This window comes from Hyla sarda, chromosome 1 (assembly GCF_029499605.1).
Source record: "Hyla sarda isolate aHylSar1 chromosome 1, aHylSar1.hap1, whole genome shotgun sequence".
In the NCBI taxonomy this organism is placed as follows: Eukaryota; Metazoa; Chordata; class Amphibia; order Anura; family Hylidae; genus Hyla; species Hyla sarda.
Window position 1 is genome coordinate 11,197,448 of NC_079189.1, and position 16,908 is coordinate 11,214,355.

Sequence of the window (16,908 nt, forward strand, 5' to 3'; positions counted from 1 at the left end):
TTTTCATTGAGGCCCGGGGGCCCCATGCCATCTGTCTTCAGGATTCATTTTGCTTCCCGCTGAAGCAGAAGCAAAACCTTTTTCCTATCTCCCCCATCTTTGGGGTTACGTATAATCTCTAATCATGCAAATGTCAGGACTTCTGCGTCACCACTATGTACACTCCTCACATGTTCAATCAAACGTGGGGATCCCATGCCCGTGCGGAGCGACATAAAATGCTCAACGCTTTTTGTGAACCCCCCCATTTCGTCTGTTGAATAAAGCACGAAAGAAATACACTGGTGAGTGCAGCCTCTTTCTTTCTCCTTTACATTTTGGATCATTGGAGTGTTTTTATGAGGTTTTACTGCACCACCACGTCATGTCTGCTGGAGTAAAGGCTATTTGAATAAGGGGATACATACACAACGGAGTACATAGGAGTGCCGGTTCCAACTCTTTATTGTACATTGAGATTAGAATTTGTGCTCAGCTAGTTGTGGATTTGGGACATTTTATAGATTAGAATTTGTGTTCAGCCAGCTGTGGATTTTTGGAATTGTATAGGTTAGCATTTGAGGTTTTCTGGCTTCTGCAGAGCTTGCTCCCTCTCTCTCCAGAATGGTGGCTGCATGCAATACATAGGGCTTTATTTGTGTCTACCCCCCCCCCCCCTCTTCTGTGCTATGTTCCATTGGCCTAGGTGCTGAGGAGCAAATCATTGGATAAACTGGGGTCAGGCCATAGCTGCAAGGTATGCTGGATGTACCCTGACATCATCTCACCACCCCAGAATTTCCTCCTGTGGGTACCAAAACGCCATGTGTTCCTAATCCCTTGTGTTATTATTGCACACATTGCCAGGTTAGCGCAGACAAAACTTGGCAATGTTTAAAAAGTTCTGTTAGCCGCAATAACCCTGAATATGGGGTTTGCAAGGCTTACTCTAGTCCCTAACTTAAATGACATGGTGATTGGTGGGGACCAGCAACATAGAAACACCAGTGCCCATAGGAGAAATGAGCCAGTGGTCTGTGGTCCCCACTACTGCCAGACCTTGCTCCCGGGCCCTGAATCATGCCACCCCACTGATGCAGTGCCAAAGCCACAATGGTTACCCCACACAAGTGTGAACAGATCACTTAACTGACTTTACCATGTGCTTCCTGTCACCAGACTTAAAGATGCTAGGCATTAACTCATTATGCAATCTCCTGTTAATTAAATTAAGTTAAATTAAAAATGTCTGGGCCAAATGAACGGAATTCTAGAATAAGGGGACATACCAATACAAGTGTAACATGACTTTAGAAAGACATCAACATATAACATGTGGATGTGCAGCCATGTCTTTCTAAATTTATGGTATAATGTACAGGTAAGTGTTATGTTTCTCGCAGATGTGGGTCGTCTAAACTACATTAAGTTTGGTGCTGGCTCTGCCAGTTTTTAAATGACTGTCTATTTAAAGGCAAATGTTTTCTTATGTTTTAAGCTGAAAACCTTTGTAAATAAAATTCAATTTTATGGTCAGTGCAATGACTACTTTACCTTTAATAAGAAAGGTGAAATGCCTGAAGATCTAGAGATTGTGAACTGGGTGAAAAAAGGAAAAAAAAATTTAAATCAGACAAAATACGTCATCTTGCAGAATAATGTGGGCAGCTTTAAACCATCGTTACCAGAAGATAAACAGCTGAATATATTCCCACAGAACATAACATGGAGACATGGAAAGGTGAGAAGAAAGTTCAAAATATACCAATTACAGTATAATAAATTTTTTACAATGAAACATTTCTTTAAAGAAACTCAAAGCATAAAGGCTGATAGGTGGGCTCAACTGAGAGGTGGGCCTAACTGAGAGGTGGGGTTTAGTATTATTTCCATTCCGGAGAACACAGAGCAGAGAGGGGAGGCTCTGGCTGCAGCCTTTCTGATAACTAGAAACAGTTGAGAGAAGGAGACGGTAGGGATATGGCTGATCTTCTCAGTCATATAGGGGGAGATTTATCAAAACCTGTGCAGAGGAAGAGCTGCCCAGTTGCCCATAGCATCCAATCAGATCACCTCTTTCATTTTTCACAAGGCCTCTGCAAAATGAAGGAAGCGATCTGATTGGTTGCTATGGGCAACTGGTCAACTTTTCCTCTGCACAGGTTTTGATAAATGTCCTTCATAGTTACTTAATAAGAATTATAATTATGATAAAAATAGGATCAAATAAGATTACGAGATCATTTCTTGTATGTATTTCTATCTTTGGTATTTCTCTTAACCCCTTAAGGACTCAGCGTTTTTCCGTTTTTGCACTTTCGTTTTTTCCTCCTTACCTTTTAAAAATCATAACCCTTTCAATTGTGCACCCAAAAATCCATATGATGGCTTATTTTTTGCACCACCAATTTTTGCACCCAGAAATCTACAGCGAAACGGAAAAAAAAAAAAACATTGTGGGACAAAAATGGAAGAAAAAACGCAATTTTGTAAATTTTGGGGGCTTCTGTTTCTACGCAGTACATTTTTCATAAAAAAAATGACACCTTATCTTCATTCTGTAGGTACATATGATTAAAATGATACCCTACTTCTATAGGTTTAACTTTTCATTACTTCGAAAAAAAATAACTACATGCAGGAAAATGTATACGTTTAAAATTGTCATCTTCTGACCCCAATAACTTTTTTATTGTTCCATATACGGGGCGGAATGAGGGCTAATTCTTAGCGCTGTGATCTGAATTTTTAATCGGTACCATTGTTGTTTTGATTGGACTTTTTGATCGCTTTTTATTGATTTTTTTATGTTATAAAAAGTGATCAAAAATACGCTATTTGGGACTTTGGAATTTTTTTGCGTGTACGCCATTGACCGTGCAGTTTAATTAACATTTACGCACACAGCGATAACACATATGTTTATGTTTATTTTTATTTACAGTTTTTTTTTTTATGGGAAAAGGGGGGTGATTCAAACTTTTATTTTGTAGTGTTATAGCTCCCATAGGGAGACACACTAATCTTTTACACTGTTCACTGCAAAGCCATAGCTTTGCATTGATCAGTGTTATCGACGGTTGATTGTTCAAGCCTGTATTTCAGGCTTGCAGCAATCAATCACCATTCGGACACGCTGCAGGGAGGTAAGCCACCCTCCTGCTGCGTCCCAGCTGATCGGGACATCGTGATTTTCTTGCAATGTCCTGATCAGCCCAACTGAGCTGTCGGGATACTTTTACTTTCACTTTCACTTTTAGACGCGGCAATCAACTTTGATCGCCGCGTCTAAAGAGTTAATGCCGGACATCTGCTGGAACGGCGATGTCCAGCATTAGCCATGGGTCCTGGCTGCTGTTAGCAGCCGGGACCTTGCGGGTATGACGCGAGCTCAGCCCCTGAGCTCGCGTCATACCCGCAAGGTCCCGGCTGCTATACCCCCCCCCCCCGTGCCGCAGCACCATATAAACCCCGCGTTTTGTGGCAAGGGGTTAAAGGGGTACTCCCGTGGAAACCTTTTTTGTTTAGATCAACTGGTGCCAGAAAGTTAAACAGATTTGTAAATTACTTCTATTAAAAAATCTCAATCCTTCCAGTACTTTTTAGGGGCTGTATACTACAGAGGAAATGTTTTTCTTTTTGGATTTCTCTTATGACACGACCACGGTGCTCTCTGCTGACCTCTGCTGTCCATTTTAGGAACTGTCCAGAGCAGAAATCCCCATAGCAAACATATGCTGCTCTGGACAGTTCCTAAAATGGACAGCAGGGAGCACTGTGGTCGTGACACGAGAGAAATCCAAAAAGAAAAAAATTTCCTTTGTAGTATACAGCCCCTAAAAAGTACTGGAAGGACTAAGATTTGTTAATGGAAGTAATTTACAAATCTGTTTAACTTTCTGGCACCAGTTGATTAAAAAAAAAAAAAAAAAAAGTTTTCCACGGGAGTACCCCTTTAATATAAGGGGACAAGTGGTATTAAAGGAGTATTAAATTAGTATTCAAGCCTTTTTGGGGCAGACTGGACTTTTTGATTGCTTTTTGTTATATTTTTGTAAGGGAATGTTATATATATATATATTATTATTATTATTATTTATTTTTTTTTGTAGCGTTTACCATGTGGGATCAATAAAGTTAAGTTTAATTTGTACCTAAATGCCGCAGTCAACATTGAATATGGCATTTAATGTTTAAATGACTGGCATCTGAGAGATCTTTCATGCTTGTCACTTTCAGATTTAGATTTTTTTTTTGTTCAGTTAGATGTATTTAAAAAAAATAAAATAAAACGAGGTATATACCCTGCCTAGAGCAGAAGTTCCAGACAGCAAGTTAATCCAGCACTCTGTGAGCTTGCAGAATACCAGTCTGCAATGGTTCTAAGGCTTTAGAACAGCAAGCGGTAAGCAGACAGTATGTATAGATGGCATGGGCATTGTAGCAGGTGCAAAAGTAATCAACTGAGACAATACTTTCTGTTAGTGTAGACCCTGGAAGAAACTCTGTTTCAATAACCCATTGGCCAAATCATGGGCCCACGTTAAAAGAACAACAGTAGGATTAACAGCCCTAGCAGACTGACATGGGGCCTACATGGCAATATTTGTGAAGTGGGTTGCTTAGGATTTGGCTTAGGACTATGCCAGGGAGCAGAGTCTAAGAAAATGTGTAGATCTTCAACCTTAAACTCACACAAGGAGGTGGAGATTCCAATAGGAATCCACAAGGCAACAGCTGATGTAGCAAGGTGTGGTACCATAAGAGTAGGTGGAAAACAGTCATACAAGAAGAGGTCTGGACAACTGAAGTTCAGTTGTCACAGGTAACCGACAGTAGGTCAGGGTAGAGAGCAGATAAAGGGAACAGTCAGGAAGCAAGCCCTGTCTCAGAACCTTTACCCTTAGTGCTTTTCACTCAACGTAAAAAACTTTATTGCTCAAGCTCTGGAGAATTGGTGAGGCCGCTAAATTAACTGGAGATTAAAGGGGTACTCCGGTGAAAACCTTTTTTCTTTTAAATCAACTGGTGGCAGAAAGTTAACATATTTGTAAATTACTTCTATTAAAAAATCTTAATTCTTCCTGTACTTATTAGCTGCTGAATACTACAGAGGAAATTATTTTCTTTTTGGAATGCTCTCTGATGACAGACATCACGAGCACAGTTCTCTCTGCTGACATTATTATAATAATAATAACGCTTTATTTACTGTTGTCCTTAGTGGGATTTGAACCCAAGTCCCCAGCACTGCAAGGCAGCAGTGCTAACCACTGAGACACCATGCTGCCCTTAGCATACATCTGCTATGCATGGTTGCTTAAATGGACAGAGATGTCAGCAGAGAGCACTGTGCTTGTGATGTCATCAGTGTTCCAAAAAGAAAGGAATTTCCTCTGTAGCATTGAGCAGCTAATAAGTACTGGAAGGATTAAGATTTTTTAATAGAAGTAATTTACAAATATGTTTAACTTTCTGCCACCAGTTGATTTAAAAGAAAAAAGGTTTTCACCGGAGTACCCCTTTAACTATGGTTGGTTGAAGCAGCAGAATGTGGTCAGAACTGAAGTCTATGTGAATAGCCAAGGAGAACAGTAGTAAAGAAAGAGAAAGGCAACCTAACAGCCCTTCACTGCAGAGAGTCACATCTAAGATAATTTTAGAAGGTTTTCATTTTGGTACCATTTCTTCTAGTGACAATGAAGTTCAATGTGTAAACATGTGTAACTGTATGGGATACAATTATAAAGGGTTTCCTGAATGAAGTTAGCTAAAAATATTCAAATGCCAAAAATGCACTTTTAAAGGTATTAACTATTTTAAAAGTTACTGATGAGAAGAAACAATTTAATATGTTCATTATTTTTCTCATAGATTCCAACAGGTTTATGTTCTGAAGTTTGTTTTCCAGGAACCCGACGATCTCCAAAAGAAACCTATCACTCCTGCTGCCATGATTGTATTCCATGCCCAGAAGGACATATCTCCAATGTATCTGGTAAATATCACTTATATCATATATATACACAACATGGAGGGTTTCACTTTATTTCAGTATCAGGTGGGAAGGAGATATTTAGGATTTAGACAAGTAAACGGTATAAAAACACAAAAAATGTATTTCATCCTTTAAAAAATCAATGAGATGGTGAGAATTAAAAGCATAGATGAAACGCCGACACATTTCAAACCATATGGTTCTTAGTCATGGTTGCCATGACTAAGAATCATATGGTTCGAAACGCGTCAGCGTTACATCTATGCTTTTAATTCTCACCATCTCATTGATTTTTTAAAGGATGAAATACATTTTTTGTGTTTTTATACCGTTATTCTATATTTTTCGGGGGAGCTGGATTTCCTTTTCCTTCCTGGATTCTATTGCAACTGGCTACACGGCTTGACCTGCATCAGTGCTCCTCCACCAACTACCTTTCCAGTGGCTACTTCTACAGGGTGGTGAGCTGGTCTATTTTTTCTTTATGTACTTTATGCTTAGTGTGCACTTCTCCTAGCTCATTCTCCTGAATGGTAAGGATCTGAACACAAAAATTCTTTTAAAGGGAGTGTTTGCCTGAATAAAAATTTGGTAATAAAAAGAATCGAAAATGTTAGGCATGAATGTAGCATCTGGAGCTCAAGGGACTGGACTTCACTCCATTCCCCTACCAGTCTGTAAACACCTATAAACTCAGCATCTCAATACATTTTTGTTCTGACCCTCTCCTATCCTTGCCCAATATTTGACAGTAATTTTCCTAGAACCATATCAGCTGTAGGTGCCCCAAACCCTCTCTCACAGCAACTCCTTTACTTTCCTCCTTCATTTACTTACCCTGCTCCCTTTTCCCTGACCTGTTATAATTTTATATATTATATGACAGTGTTGTGAAGACATCACATGGCTGTTGCCTTATGGCTCCCCTGCTCCACCTGTGTGTGTGTGTGTGTGTGTGTGTGTGTGTGTGTGTGTGTGTGTGTGTGTGTATATATATATATATATATATATATATATATATATATATATATACATACATACACACACACACACACACACACACACACAGGTGAAGCAAGGGAGCCATAAGGCAACAGCCATGTGATGTCTTCACAACACTGTCAGATCTCTGAAAAGGCCGAAGTGTATTAAATGGTCACTCTCATTAAAACTAATTTTTGCTATTGCACTCCTTATGGTAAATAAAACATATTTCTAATATACTTTGGTTAAAAAAAAAGAAGTCTTCTATGTTTTGTTTGTGCTTAATAAAGCTCAAGAGCATTACCCCCCCCCCCCCCCCCCCAATCTTATACACAGACTTTGGACCAAATCCCAAACACAGGAAGTGCAGCCTGGAATGCTGAGGGGGGGGGATCTGTCTAACCAACAGCATATGGCACTTAAGTGTGAGAGGAGCTATGATTGGATGAGGCTGGACACTCCCCCCCCCCCCCTCAGCACTCCAGGCTGCACTTTCTGTGTTTTGACCCCTGTCCTAAGTCTGTGTATGAGATGGGGGAAAATGTGCTCTTGAGCTTTTTTAAGAACAAATAAAACATAGAACACTTCATAACAAAGTATATTAGAAACATTTTTTATTTACCATAAGGAGTGCAATAGGAAAAATGTATTTTAACAAGAGTTACCCTTTAAAGACACAAAAAGACAGCAGAAACGCAGAGAGTGGCCTACTGGTCAGAAATGTGTCCGGAAGGTCATGACCTACGATGTCATCTCTATCATCATATTTTACACAAGGACAATGGAGCTCGTCTCCTAGCCATATCAGTGAAAAGTCCACATACCCATCAAACAGTGGTGTCTCCAGCTTACAGTATATAATTGGGAGGGGGGGGGGGGGGGACTATGAAATACAACATACTATAAACGCTGTCAGAATATAATAGTGCTGCACACTGTGCTGCCTGCTAGGGTATACTAGTGCCACACATTGTGTGCTCAGTATATAACAGTGTCCAATAGAAAGGATTGTGCCAACCCCCAGTGTCCCTGCCTAACCTCCCAACTCCCATCATTTTGGACTATGCAGCATATTTTTTTTTTTCTTGGGTGGTGGTCCAACTACTGGGACCCTCACCAATCACCATGTTTCAAGCGGCTCTCCAGTTGTTACAAGGCTACAACTCACACGATGCCTGGAGAGCCTCAGTTTAAATAGTTTTGCAACAACTGGAGTGCCACAGATTGGGGTACAGTTTCACCTATCCCCACAGAACTTACAAGTGACTGCAGCAGTCATGGGGCCGCCAAGCAGAATACACAATGGTGTCAGGGACCTGAGTGATGTCTCAGGGCCCTCCAACTTCATCTTCCTCTGCAGATTCTGATGTCCTGACATCATTGGTTCCTCATTTTGTCAGTATATCCTCTGTACTAAGATTATCATTACAACCCTGCCAGACACTGTGCCCCTTAAATATGTCTGATGCTGAATATCATGCCCCCTGAAATAATACTGCCACACATTGTTTGTTCTCAGTTTTGCTGAATCCCGCCATTGTACTGTCCTTCTCTAGACTTCTATCCTCTACACCCCTAAATTATCCTCCAGACCCCTCTGTCCCCTCCTACTCCAGGCCCCCATACGACTTAGTCCTCCACCAGACCACTCTGTACCCCTAGACCACTAAGTCCTTCTCCATAGCCCTCTGTCCCCTTACCCCTACAGCATGATGCAGGGGGCCATGGCCCCCTGTTGACACCATTGTCTTCAATCACCAACATCTCCTCATTCTATTGTTCTGTACGAATACTAAAATTGTAACAGTACTCATAGGCACAATCAGTGTATTCTTGGCAGATACATGATCATCATTAAAGGGGTACTCCACCCCTAGACATCTTATCCCCTATCCAAAGGATAGGGGATAAGATGTCAGATCGCCGGGGTCCCGCTGCTAGGGACCCCCGGGATCTACACTGCGGCACCCACCTTTAGAGGCTTCCGGAACCACTGGAGGTCCTAAGGCTGAATCCATCTCGACCACGGGTACGAAAGATCGTGACGTCACGACTCCACCCCCGTGCGACATCACACTCCGCCCCTCAATGCAAGTCTAATGGAGGGGGCGTGAAAGCTGTCTATGGGAGGGGGCGATCTGACATCTTATCCCCCAGCCTTTGGATAGGGGATAAGATTTCTAGGTGCGGAGTACCCCTTTAATAGCGTCTGTAAAGGGTTTAGGCCGTATCTTCTAATCTAATGTTATATTTAATTTTATTGTATTTTAAGATAGTGAAAATTGCCAAAAGTGTCCTGACAATCAATGGCCAAATGTGGAAAAAGACAAATGTTTATCAAAAATGAAAGATTTTCTGTCCTATGAGCAGGACATAATGGCTGCAGTTCTTCCTTCCATATCTGGACTATTTCTTATCATAACCGTCTCTGTATCAGGGATTTTCCTCTCATTCTTGGACTCTCCTATAGTAAAAGCCAATAATCGGAACATCAGCTTCATTCTTCTTCTATCCCTGAAGCTGAGTTTATTCTGTGTGTTCCTGTTCATTGGTCACCCAGATGATATAACCTGCATGTTACGACAAATCTCCACTGGAGTTACCTTCACTGTTGCGGTGTCTTCTATCCTGGCCAAGACCATTATGGTTTCCATCGCTTTCAAAGCCACCAGGCCTGGAAGCTCCTGGAGGAAATGGATGGGGGTAACACTGCCCAATTCTGTAGTATTGATCTGCTCCCTTGTTCAGGTTCTGAATGGAATTATTTGGTTGTCGGTTTCTCCTCCATTTCAGGAGCAGGACATTGACTCTTACCCTGGAAAGATTATCATTCAGTGTAATGAAGGTTCTGTGGTGGCTTTTTATTTCATGTTGGGTTATTTGGGGTTTCTGGCAGCGGTGAGTTTTGTTTTGGCCTTCATGGTGAGGACATTACCTGATATCTATAATGAAGCCAAGTACATCACCTTCAGCATGCTGCTGTTCTGCAGTGTGTGGATCTGTGCCATCCCAGCGTATCTGAGCAGTAAGGGGAAGGACATGGTCATGATGGAGATATTTGCTATATTGGCTTCAGAGATTGGGATTCTGGGCTGTATATTTTTTCCTAAATGCTACAATATTATTATGAGGCCGGAGATGAACAGTAAAAGGCAGTTGCTGGAGAAACAATAGTTTATCTGCCTATAGTACTTAGCACGTTGTTATTAAAATGGCTTCTTATCTGATGCTGTACACATATAATAAACTAGAAAATAAAACTTCTGATTAGTAAATGTTAAAATACATCAGCAAGAAATGTGAATTCCCAAAAGGGTGTAAAGATTCCAGTCTACTAAGAGAGCCAAACCAATAGATTTCTGTAAGAATACATTAGAAACAATAAAAAGGTCATATCGGATATCACCGATATATCCATCAGGCCAAAGGTTCGTCCGGTTACACCTTCACATAAAAGCCACTTACTAAGAAAAACAGTTTTTTTCCCCTCCAAAAAATTGAAATATAAAAGGAATATCCCCTGTAGTTTGTCCTCTCTGTCCTCTCCCTGTGCTGATCTCCATGGTTAGTTCTATCTGTCCTGCGCTGATCTCTGTTGTCAGTCGTCTCTGTCCTCTCTCTGCTGTACCGATCTCTATGGTCATTCCTATCGGAGTGATCTCCGATGTCCATCATTTCCTGATCTCTATGGTCAGCCCCCACCAGGGCCAATGCAATGATTTCTGCCTACACAAACGAAGCTCCATTTTTGCACCATAAATGGTAGTTTTTTAACGGGACCACTTTTGTGCAGTTCAGGCTTCTTGATCACTTTTCATTAAGTTTTTTAAGGATGCAATGTAATCAAAAATCAGCAATTTTGGTGTTTGGAATTTTTTTTGCGTTTATGCCATTCACCATGCAGGATCAGAAAAAATAATTTAATTGTTCGGACAATTTTCCCCGTGGTGATACCAAAAATGTGCATTTTTTTCTTGTTTGTACAATGTTTAATTTTTTCAAAAAAATTTAAAAAGGGGGTTACTTGAATTTTCATTTGGGAGATTTTTTATTATATTTTTAAAAATATATTTTTTTTTTACTCCCCCCCCCACACACACACACACACACACACACTTTTTTGGCCCCCTAAGGGCATATCATAAGCCATGGTATTGCATTACATTGATCCATAATATATGTGCTCAATTGATAGCCTTAAAGGGTAGCTCCCACCATCCTATTTTTTCTTTTTCTGTCCCTGCCTATTGCCAATCTATCCCTAACCCCCTCCCTGCTTTTAATTTTTATTTTTACTATATTAACCCCTTCAGGACCAAGCCCATTTTGGCCTTAAGGACCGGAGCGTTTTTTGCAATTCTGACCACTGTCACTTTAAACATTAATAACTCTGGAATGCTTTTAGTTATCATTCTGATTCCGAGATTGTTTTTTTGTGACATATTCTACTTTAACATGGTGGTAAATTTTTGTGGTAACTTGCATCCTTTCCTTGTGAAAAATCCTAAAATTTTATGAAAAATTTGAAAATTTTGCATTTTTCTAACTTTGAAGCTCTCTGCTTGTAAGGAAAATGTATATTACAAATAAAAAAATTTTTTATTCACATAAACAATATGTCTACTTTATGTCTGCATCATAAAAGTGATGAGTTTTTACTTTTGGAAGACACCAGAGGCTTCAAAGTTCAGCAGCAATTTTCCAATTTTTCACAAAATTTTCAAACTCACTATTTTCAGGGACCAGTTCAGGTTTGAAGTGGATTTGAAGGGTCTTCTTATTAGAAATACCCCACAAAAGACCCCATTATAAAAACTGCACTCCCCAAAGTATTCAAAATGACATTCAGTCATCATTTAACCCTTTAGGTGTTTCACAGGAATAGAAGCAAAGTGAAGGAGAAAATTCACAATCTTCATTTTTTACACTCGCATGTTCTTGTAGACCCAATTTTTAAATTTTTACAAGGGGTAAAAGGAGAAAATGTATACTTAAATTTGTAGCCTGATTTCTCTCGAGTAAGCACATACCTCATATGTCTATGTAAAGTGTTCGGCGGGCGCAGTAGAGGGCTCAGAAGGGAAAGAGCGATAAGGGGATTTTGGAGAGTACGTTTTTCTGAAATGGTTTTTGGGGGGCATGTTGCATTTAGGAAGCACTTATGGTGCCAGAACAGCAAAAAACCCTCACATGGCATACCATTTTGGAAACTAGACCCCTTGAGGAACATAACAAGGAATAAAGTGAGCCTTAATACCCCACAGGTGTTTCACGACTTATATTTTTTTCACTAAAATGTGTGTTTCCCCCCAAATTTCACATTTTTCCAAGGGTTAATAGCAGGAAATACCCCCCAAAATTTGTAAACCCATCTCTTCTGAGTATGGAGGTACCCCATAAGTTGACCTGAAGTGCACTATGGGCGAACTACAATGCTCAGAAGAGAAGGAGTCATATTTGGCTTTTTGAGGGCAAATTTTGCTCGGGGGGCATGTCGCATTTAGGAAGCCCCTAAGGTGCCAGAACAGCAAAAAAAAAACACATGGCATACCATTTTGGAAACTAGACCCCTTGAGGAACGTAACAAGGGGTACAGTGAGCATTTGCCCCCCACTGGTGTCTGACAGATCTTTGGAACAGTGGGCTGTACAAGTTTTCATTTTCATGGACCACTGTTCCAAAGATCCGTCAGACACCTGTGGGGGGTAAATTCTCACTGCACCCCTCATTACATTCCGTGAGGGGTGTCGTTTCCGAAATGGGGTCACATGTGGGGTTTTGTTTTTTTTGCGTTTGTCAAAACCGCTGTAACAATCAGCCACCCCTGTGCAAATCACCTCAAAAGTACATGGTGCGCTCTCCCTTCTGGGCCTTGTTGTGCGCCCCCAGAGCACTTTGCGCTCACATATGGGGTATCTCTGTAGTCGGGAGAAATTGCGTTACAAATTTTGGGGGGCTTTTTTCCCTTTTACCTCTTGTGAAAATGTAAAGTATAGGGCAACAGCATGTTAGTGTAAAAAATAAAAAAATTTTACACTAACATTCTGGTGTAGACCCCAACATTTCCTTTTCATGAAGGATTAAAGAAGAAAAAGCCCCCCAAACCTTGTAACGCAATTTCTCCCGAGTACGGCGATACCCCATATGTCGCCCTAAACTGTTGCCCTGAAATACGACAGGGCTCCAAAGTGAGAGCGACATGTGCATTTGAGGCCTAAATTAGGGATTTGCATAGGGGTGGACATAGGGGTATTCTACGCCAGTGATTCCCAAACAGGGTGCCTCCAGCTGTTGCAAAACTCCCAGCATGCCTGGACAGTCAACGGCTGTCCGACAATACTGGGAGTTGTTGTTTTTCAACAGCTGGAGGCTCTGCTTTGGAAACAGTGGTGTATCGGATGTTCTTATTGGGGGAGGGGGGCTGTGTAAGGGTATGTGTATATGTAGTGTTTTTAACTTTTTATTTTATTTTGTGTTAGTGTAGTGTAGTGTTTTTAGGGTACAGTCACATGGGCGGGGGATTACAGCGAGTTTCCCAGCGCAAAATTTGCTGCATCTCAAGATGCGAGAAACCCACTGTAAAAGCCTCGCCCATGTGAATGTACCCTGTACATTCACGGGGGTGGCGGGGCGGGGGGGGGGGGGGGGGCTTGCATCAGCTGTTGCAAAACCACAACTCCCAGCATGCATGGTCTGTTAGTGCATGCTGGGAGTCATAGTTTTGCAACAGCTGGAGGCACACAGGTTAGGAAACACTGAGTTAGAAACAGACAATGTTTCCCAACCAGTGTGTCTCCAGTTGTTGCAAAACTACAACTCCCAGCATGCCCAGACAGCTGAAGGGCATGCTGGGAGTTGTAGTTCGGCAACATCTGAAGGGCCAGATGTTGCTGAACTAAAACTCCCAGCATGCCTGGACAGTCAGTGCATACTGGGAGTTGTAGTTTTGCAACAGCTGGAAGAGCACAGATTGGAGACCATTATACAATGGTCTCCAAACTGAGGCCCTCCAGATGTTGCAAAACTACAACTCCCAGCATGCATGGTCTTTTAGTGCATGCTGGGAGTTATAGTTTTGCAACAGCTGGAGGCACACAGGTTAGGAAACACTGAGTTAGAAACAATGTTTCCCAACCAGTGTGTCTCCAGCTATTGCAAAACTACAACTCCCAGCATGCCCAGACAGCTGAAGGGCATGCTGGGAGTTGTAGTTCGGCAACATCTGAAGGGCCAGATGTTGCTTAACTAAAACTCCCAGCATGCCTGGACAGTCAGTGCATGCTGGGAGTTGTAGTTTTGCAACAGCTGGAAGAGCACAGATTGGAGACCATTATACAATGGTCTCCAAACTGGGGCCCTCCAGATGTTGCAAAACTACAACTCCCAGCATGCCCAGACAGCCAAAGGCTGTCTAGGCATGCTGGGAGTTGTAGTTTTCAGACTCCTAGAAGCAGCAGTGAAGATCTTCACTGCTGCCTCTGAGGACTACATACTTACCCGTCGCTGCTCGTCCACGTGGCCGGTCCTGCCGCTGCTCCTCGGTCCCGCTGCTGCTCCAGGTAAGTCCGCCGGTTCCCACGTGTTCCCCCCGAATGCCACAGGTCCCCGCGAGCCCCTGCAGCCTTCGTCCCCCGTTCTGCCCGACTTCCAGGGGCGGGCAGTGCGGGGGATCTGAACTTTCACCCCAGATCACTGTGATTGGTCCACAGGGACCAATCACAGTGATCGCTGACCAGGACCATCAATTGATGGTCCTGGGGGTGAAGCAGAAGTTGTCCCCTGCTGGAAACAGCGGGACTTCTGCCAGTTAAGCCGTGCGATGCTGCGCATCGCGGGGTTAACTGCATGTCATTTATAAACGCCGGGATGCGCGAACGCACTGCACAACCCGGCGTTTATATATGACATTCTGCGGGAAGGGGTTAAAAATAACTTTTTTTCTGCCTGGTAATGTGCTCACTACCAGGCAGACTTCCCCAGCAGGCATCTCATCACTGATGCTTGCTGGGGGGGACTTCCGCCCTTAGTTCATCTACACAGGGTGCCTCCAGCTGTTTCACCACTACAACTCCCAGCTTGCCCTGATATCTATTGGCTGTCAGGGTATGCTGGGAGTTGTAGTATTGAAACAGCTGGAGGCACCCTGTGTAGATAAACTATTAGTTAGTTACAAGCGGCGCTGCAGCGCTAGCCTATTCCCTCCATCAAATCCCCCCCCCCCCCCCCCCCGCACGCCATACCCCGTTCCCTCCATCTCAACCCCCCCTCCCCGCATAGCCCGTTCCCTCCATCACAATAGTATATTAGAGATATGTTGTAGTACATAAGTACTACAACATATAAAATAAAGTTGGTGACAGTGCCCATTTAAGCAATTATAGATCTAGGAAAGATCCTGAGGACAAGGTATGGCCTCGGGCCTCTGTAGCCTCCCAACCCCCACTAGACACCAGAGAATAGCAGCATTTAATGTTTAAATGCTGTGATCTGCATAGATAATGGTATTTAACCAGTTAAATGACGTACATCAGAGCCATCTCCAGCAGATGTCAGCTGCTGATAGCAGCAGACATCTCCCGGTTATGACTCGGACCCGACCTGTGTCATGTATGATTTTTCTGAACTACATGGAAGAGGCCGGGGCACATTGCGAGGGGTCCCAGGGTTCAAACCCCCCCGTGATCAGACACTTATGCCTTATCCTGTAGATAGTTTATTTTACTGCAGGTTTTCTTTAACATTATGGCCATTTCATGGATTAGGGTTCCTAATATACTATTATACACCCTGTTTCAAATTATGCAAAATATTTTTTTCTCATTTACCTAAATAATTGATGTAATTAACAGTCAGCATAATTCTCATGTTAGCAACTATTAAGATTACAATTCAAATTTTATTGAACACACCTCCTAATGATAACAGTATTTTTTTAAACATAAAAAAAACTTACTATGCACTGTTCCAAATTATTGTGCACAGTAAGTTTCAAAACACTTTATAGGTTGTAAAGAACTGAAAATTGTCATTTTCAAATCAAAAGCTATTTCAACCAAACTTTTAACAACATTTTAACTTGTTAAACAATTTAACAGGTCACATTACATTTTAGCATATGACCCCTTATTTGATAGAAGCTTCACAAGTCTTGCATTCATTGAACTTGTGAATTTTTGGACAGTTTCTGCTTGAATTTGTTTGCAAGATGTCAGAATAGCCTCCCAGAGCTGCTGTTTGGATGTAAACTGCCTCCCACCCTCATAGATCATTTGCTTGAGGATGCTCCAAAGGTTCTCAATAGGATTGAAGTCAGGGGAGAATGGAGGCTACACAATGACTTTCTCTACTTTTATCCCCATAGCAGCTATATGATGATGCAGAGGTATTCTTTGCAGCATGAGATGGTGCATTGTCATGGATAAAGAAGCATAGTTATTCCTTCTGTACCAGGGAAGAAAGTGGTCAGTCAGAACTCCCCATACTTTGCAGAGGTCATCTTTACACCTTGGGGGACCATAAAGGCGCTCTTCCCATGATTCTGGCACAAAACATGACTCCATCACTGCTTTGCTGACGTCACTGCCTTGTTGGAACAGGGTGTCCGTCAACCAAGCATCCACTACTCCATCCATCTGGACCATCCAGGGTGGCACGCCACTCATCAGTGAACAGGGCTGTTTGAAATTTAGACTTCATGTATTTTTCTGCCCATGAGGCTTTGTTCTGGAGAGCCCAGGATGCCACAACAAAAACGGGTAGAATGAGCCACAACCCTGAAGGGAGGAATCTTCCCCCTACCGCGATAGGCTTCCGAAATGGCAGACCGGATCCACTGAGAAGTGGTAGCCTTGGAAGCAGGTTGTCCCTTACGACGACCTTCCGTAAGGACAAAAAAGGAATTGCACTGACGAAACGAAGAAGAGATAGAGAGGTAGTACATAACAGCC

General features: G+C 42.2%; 1 protein-coding gene and 1 long non-coding RNA gene across 2 annotated transcripts in view; one reads left to right on the top strand and one right to left on the bottom strand.

Annotated features, from left to right (window-relative positions):
* LOC130302605 (uncharacterized) overlaps window positions 1–1,579 on the bottom strand; it is a 150,626-nt gene extending 149,047 nt beyond the window's left edge. Inside the window, exon 1 of the long non-coding RNA XR_008852826.1 lies at window positions 1,534–1,579. This is a non-coding gene — a long non-coding RNA (uncharacterized LOC130302605). The remainder of the gene's footprint in view (window positions 1–1,533) is intronic.
* A 3,067-nt stretch (window positions 1,580–4,646) lies between these two features.
* LOC130275858 (vomeronasal type-2 receptor 26-like) lies at window positions 4,647–10,135 on the top strand. Its single transcript, XM_056528278.1, has 4 exons — window positions 4,647–4,804; window positions 5,854–5,977; window positions 6,495–6,510; window positions 9,234–10,135. Exons 1-4 carry the CDS (start codon window positions 4,647–4,649, stop codon window positions 10,133–10,135), a joined length of 1,200 nt encoding a protein of 399 aa, XP_056384253.1.
* The last annotated feature ends 6,773 nt before the right edge of the window (window positions 10,136–16,908 follow it).

Bases quoted from the DNA above. Each gene is read 5' to 3' on its own strand.
- LOC130275858 (XM_056528278.1), top strand. From the start codon at position 4,647: ATGTGTAGATCTTCAACCTTAAACTCACACAAGGAGGTGGAGATTCCA. The intron at 4,805-5,853 runs GTAACCGACAGT...TTTTTCTCATAG, and splicing joins CTGAAGTTCAGTTGTCACAG to ATTCCAACAGGTTTATGTTC.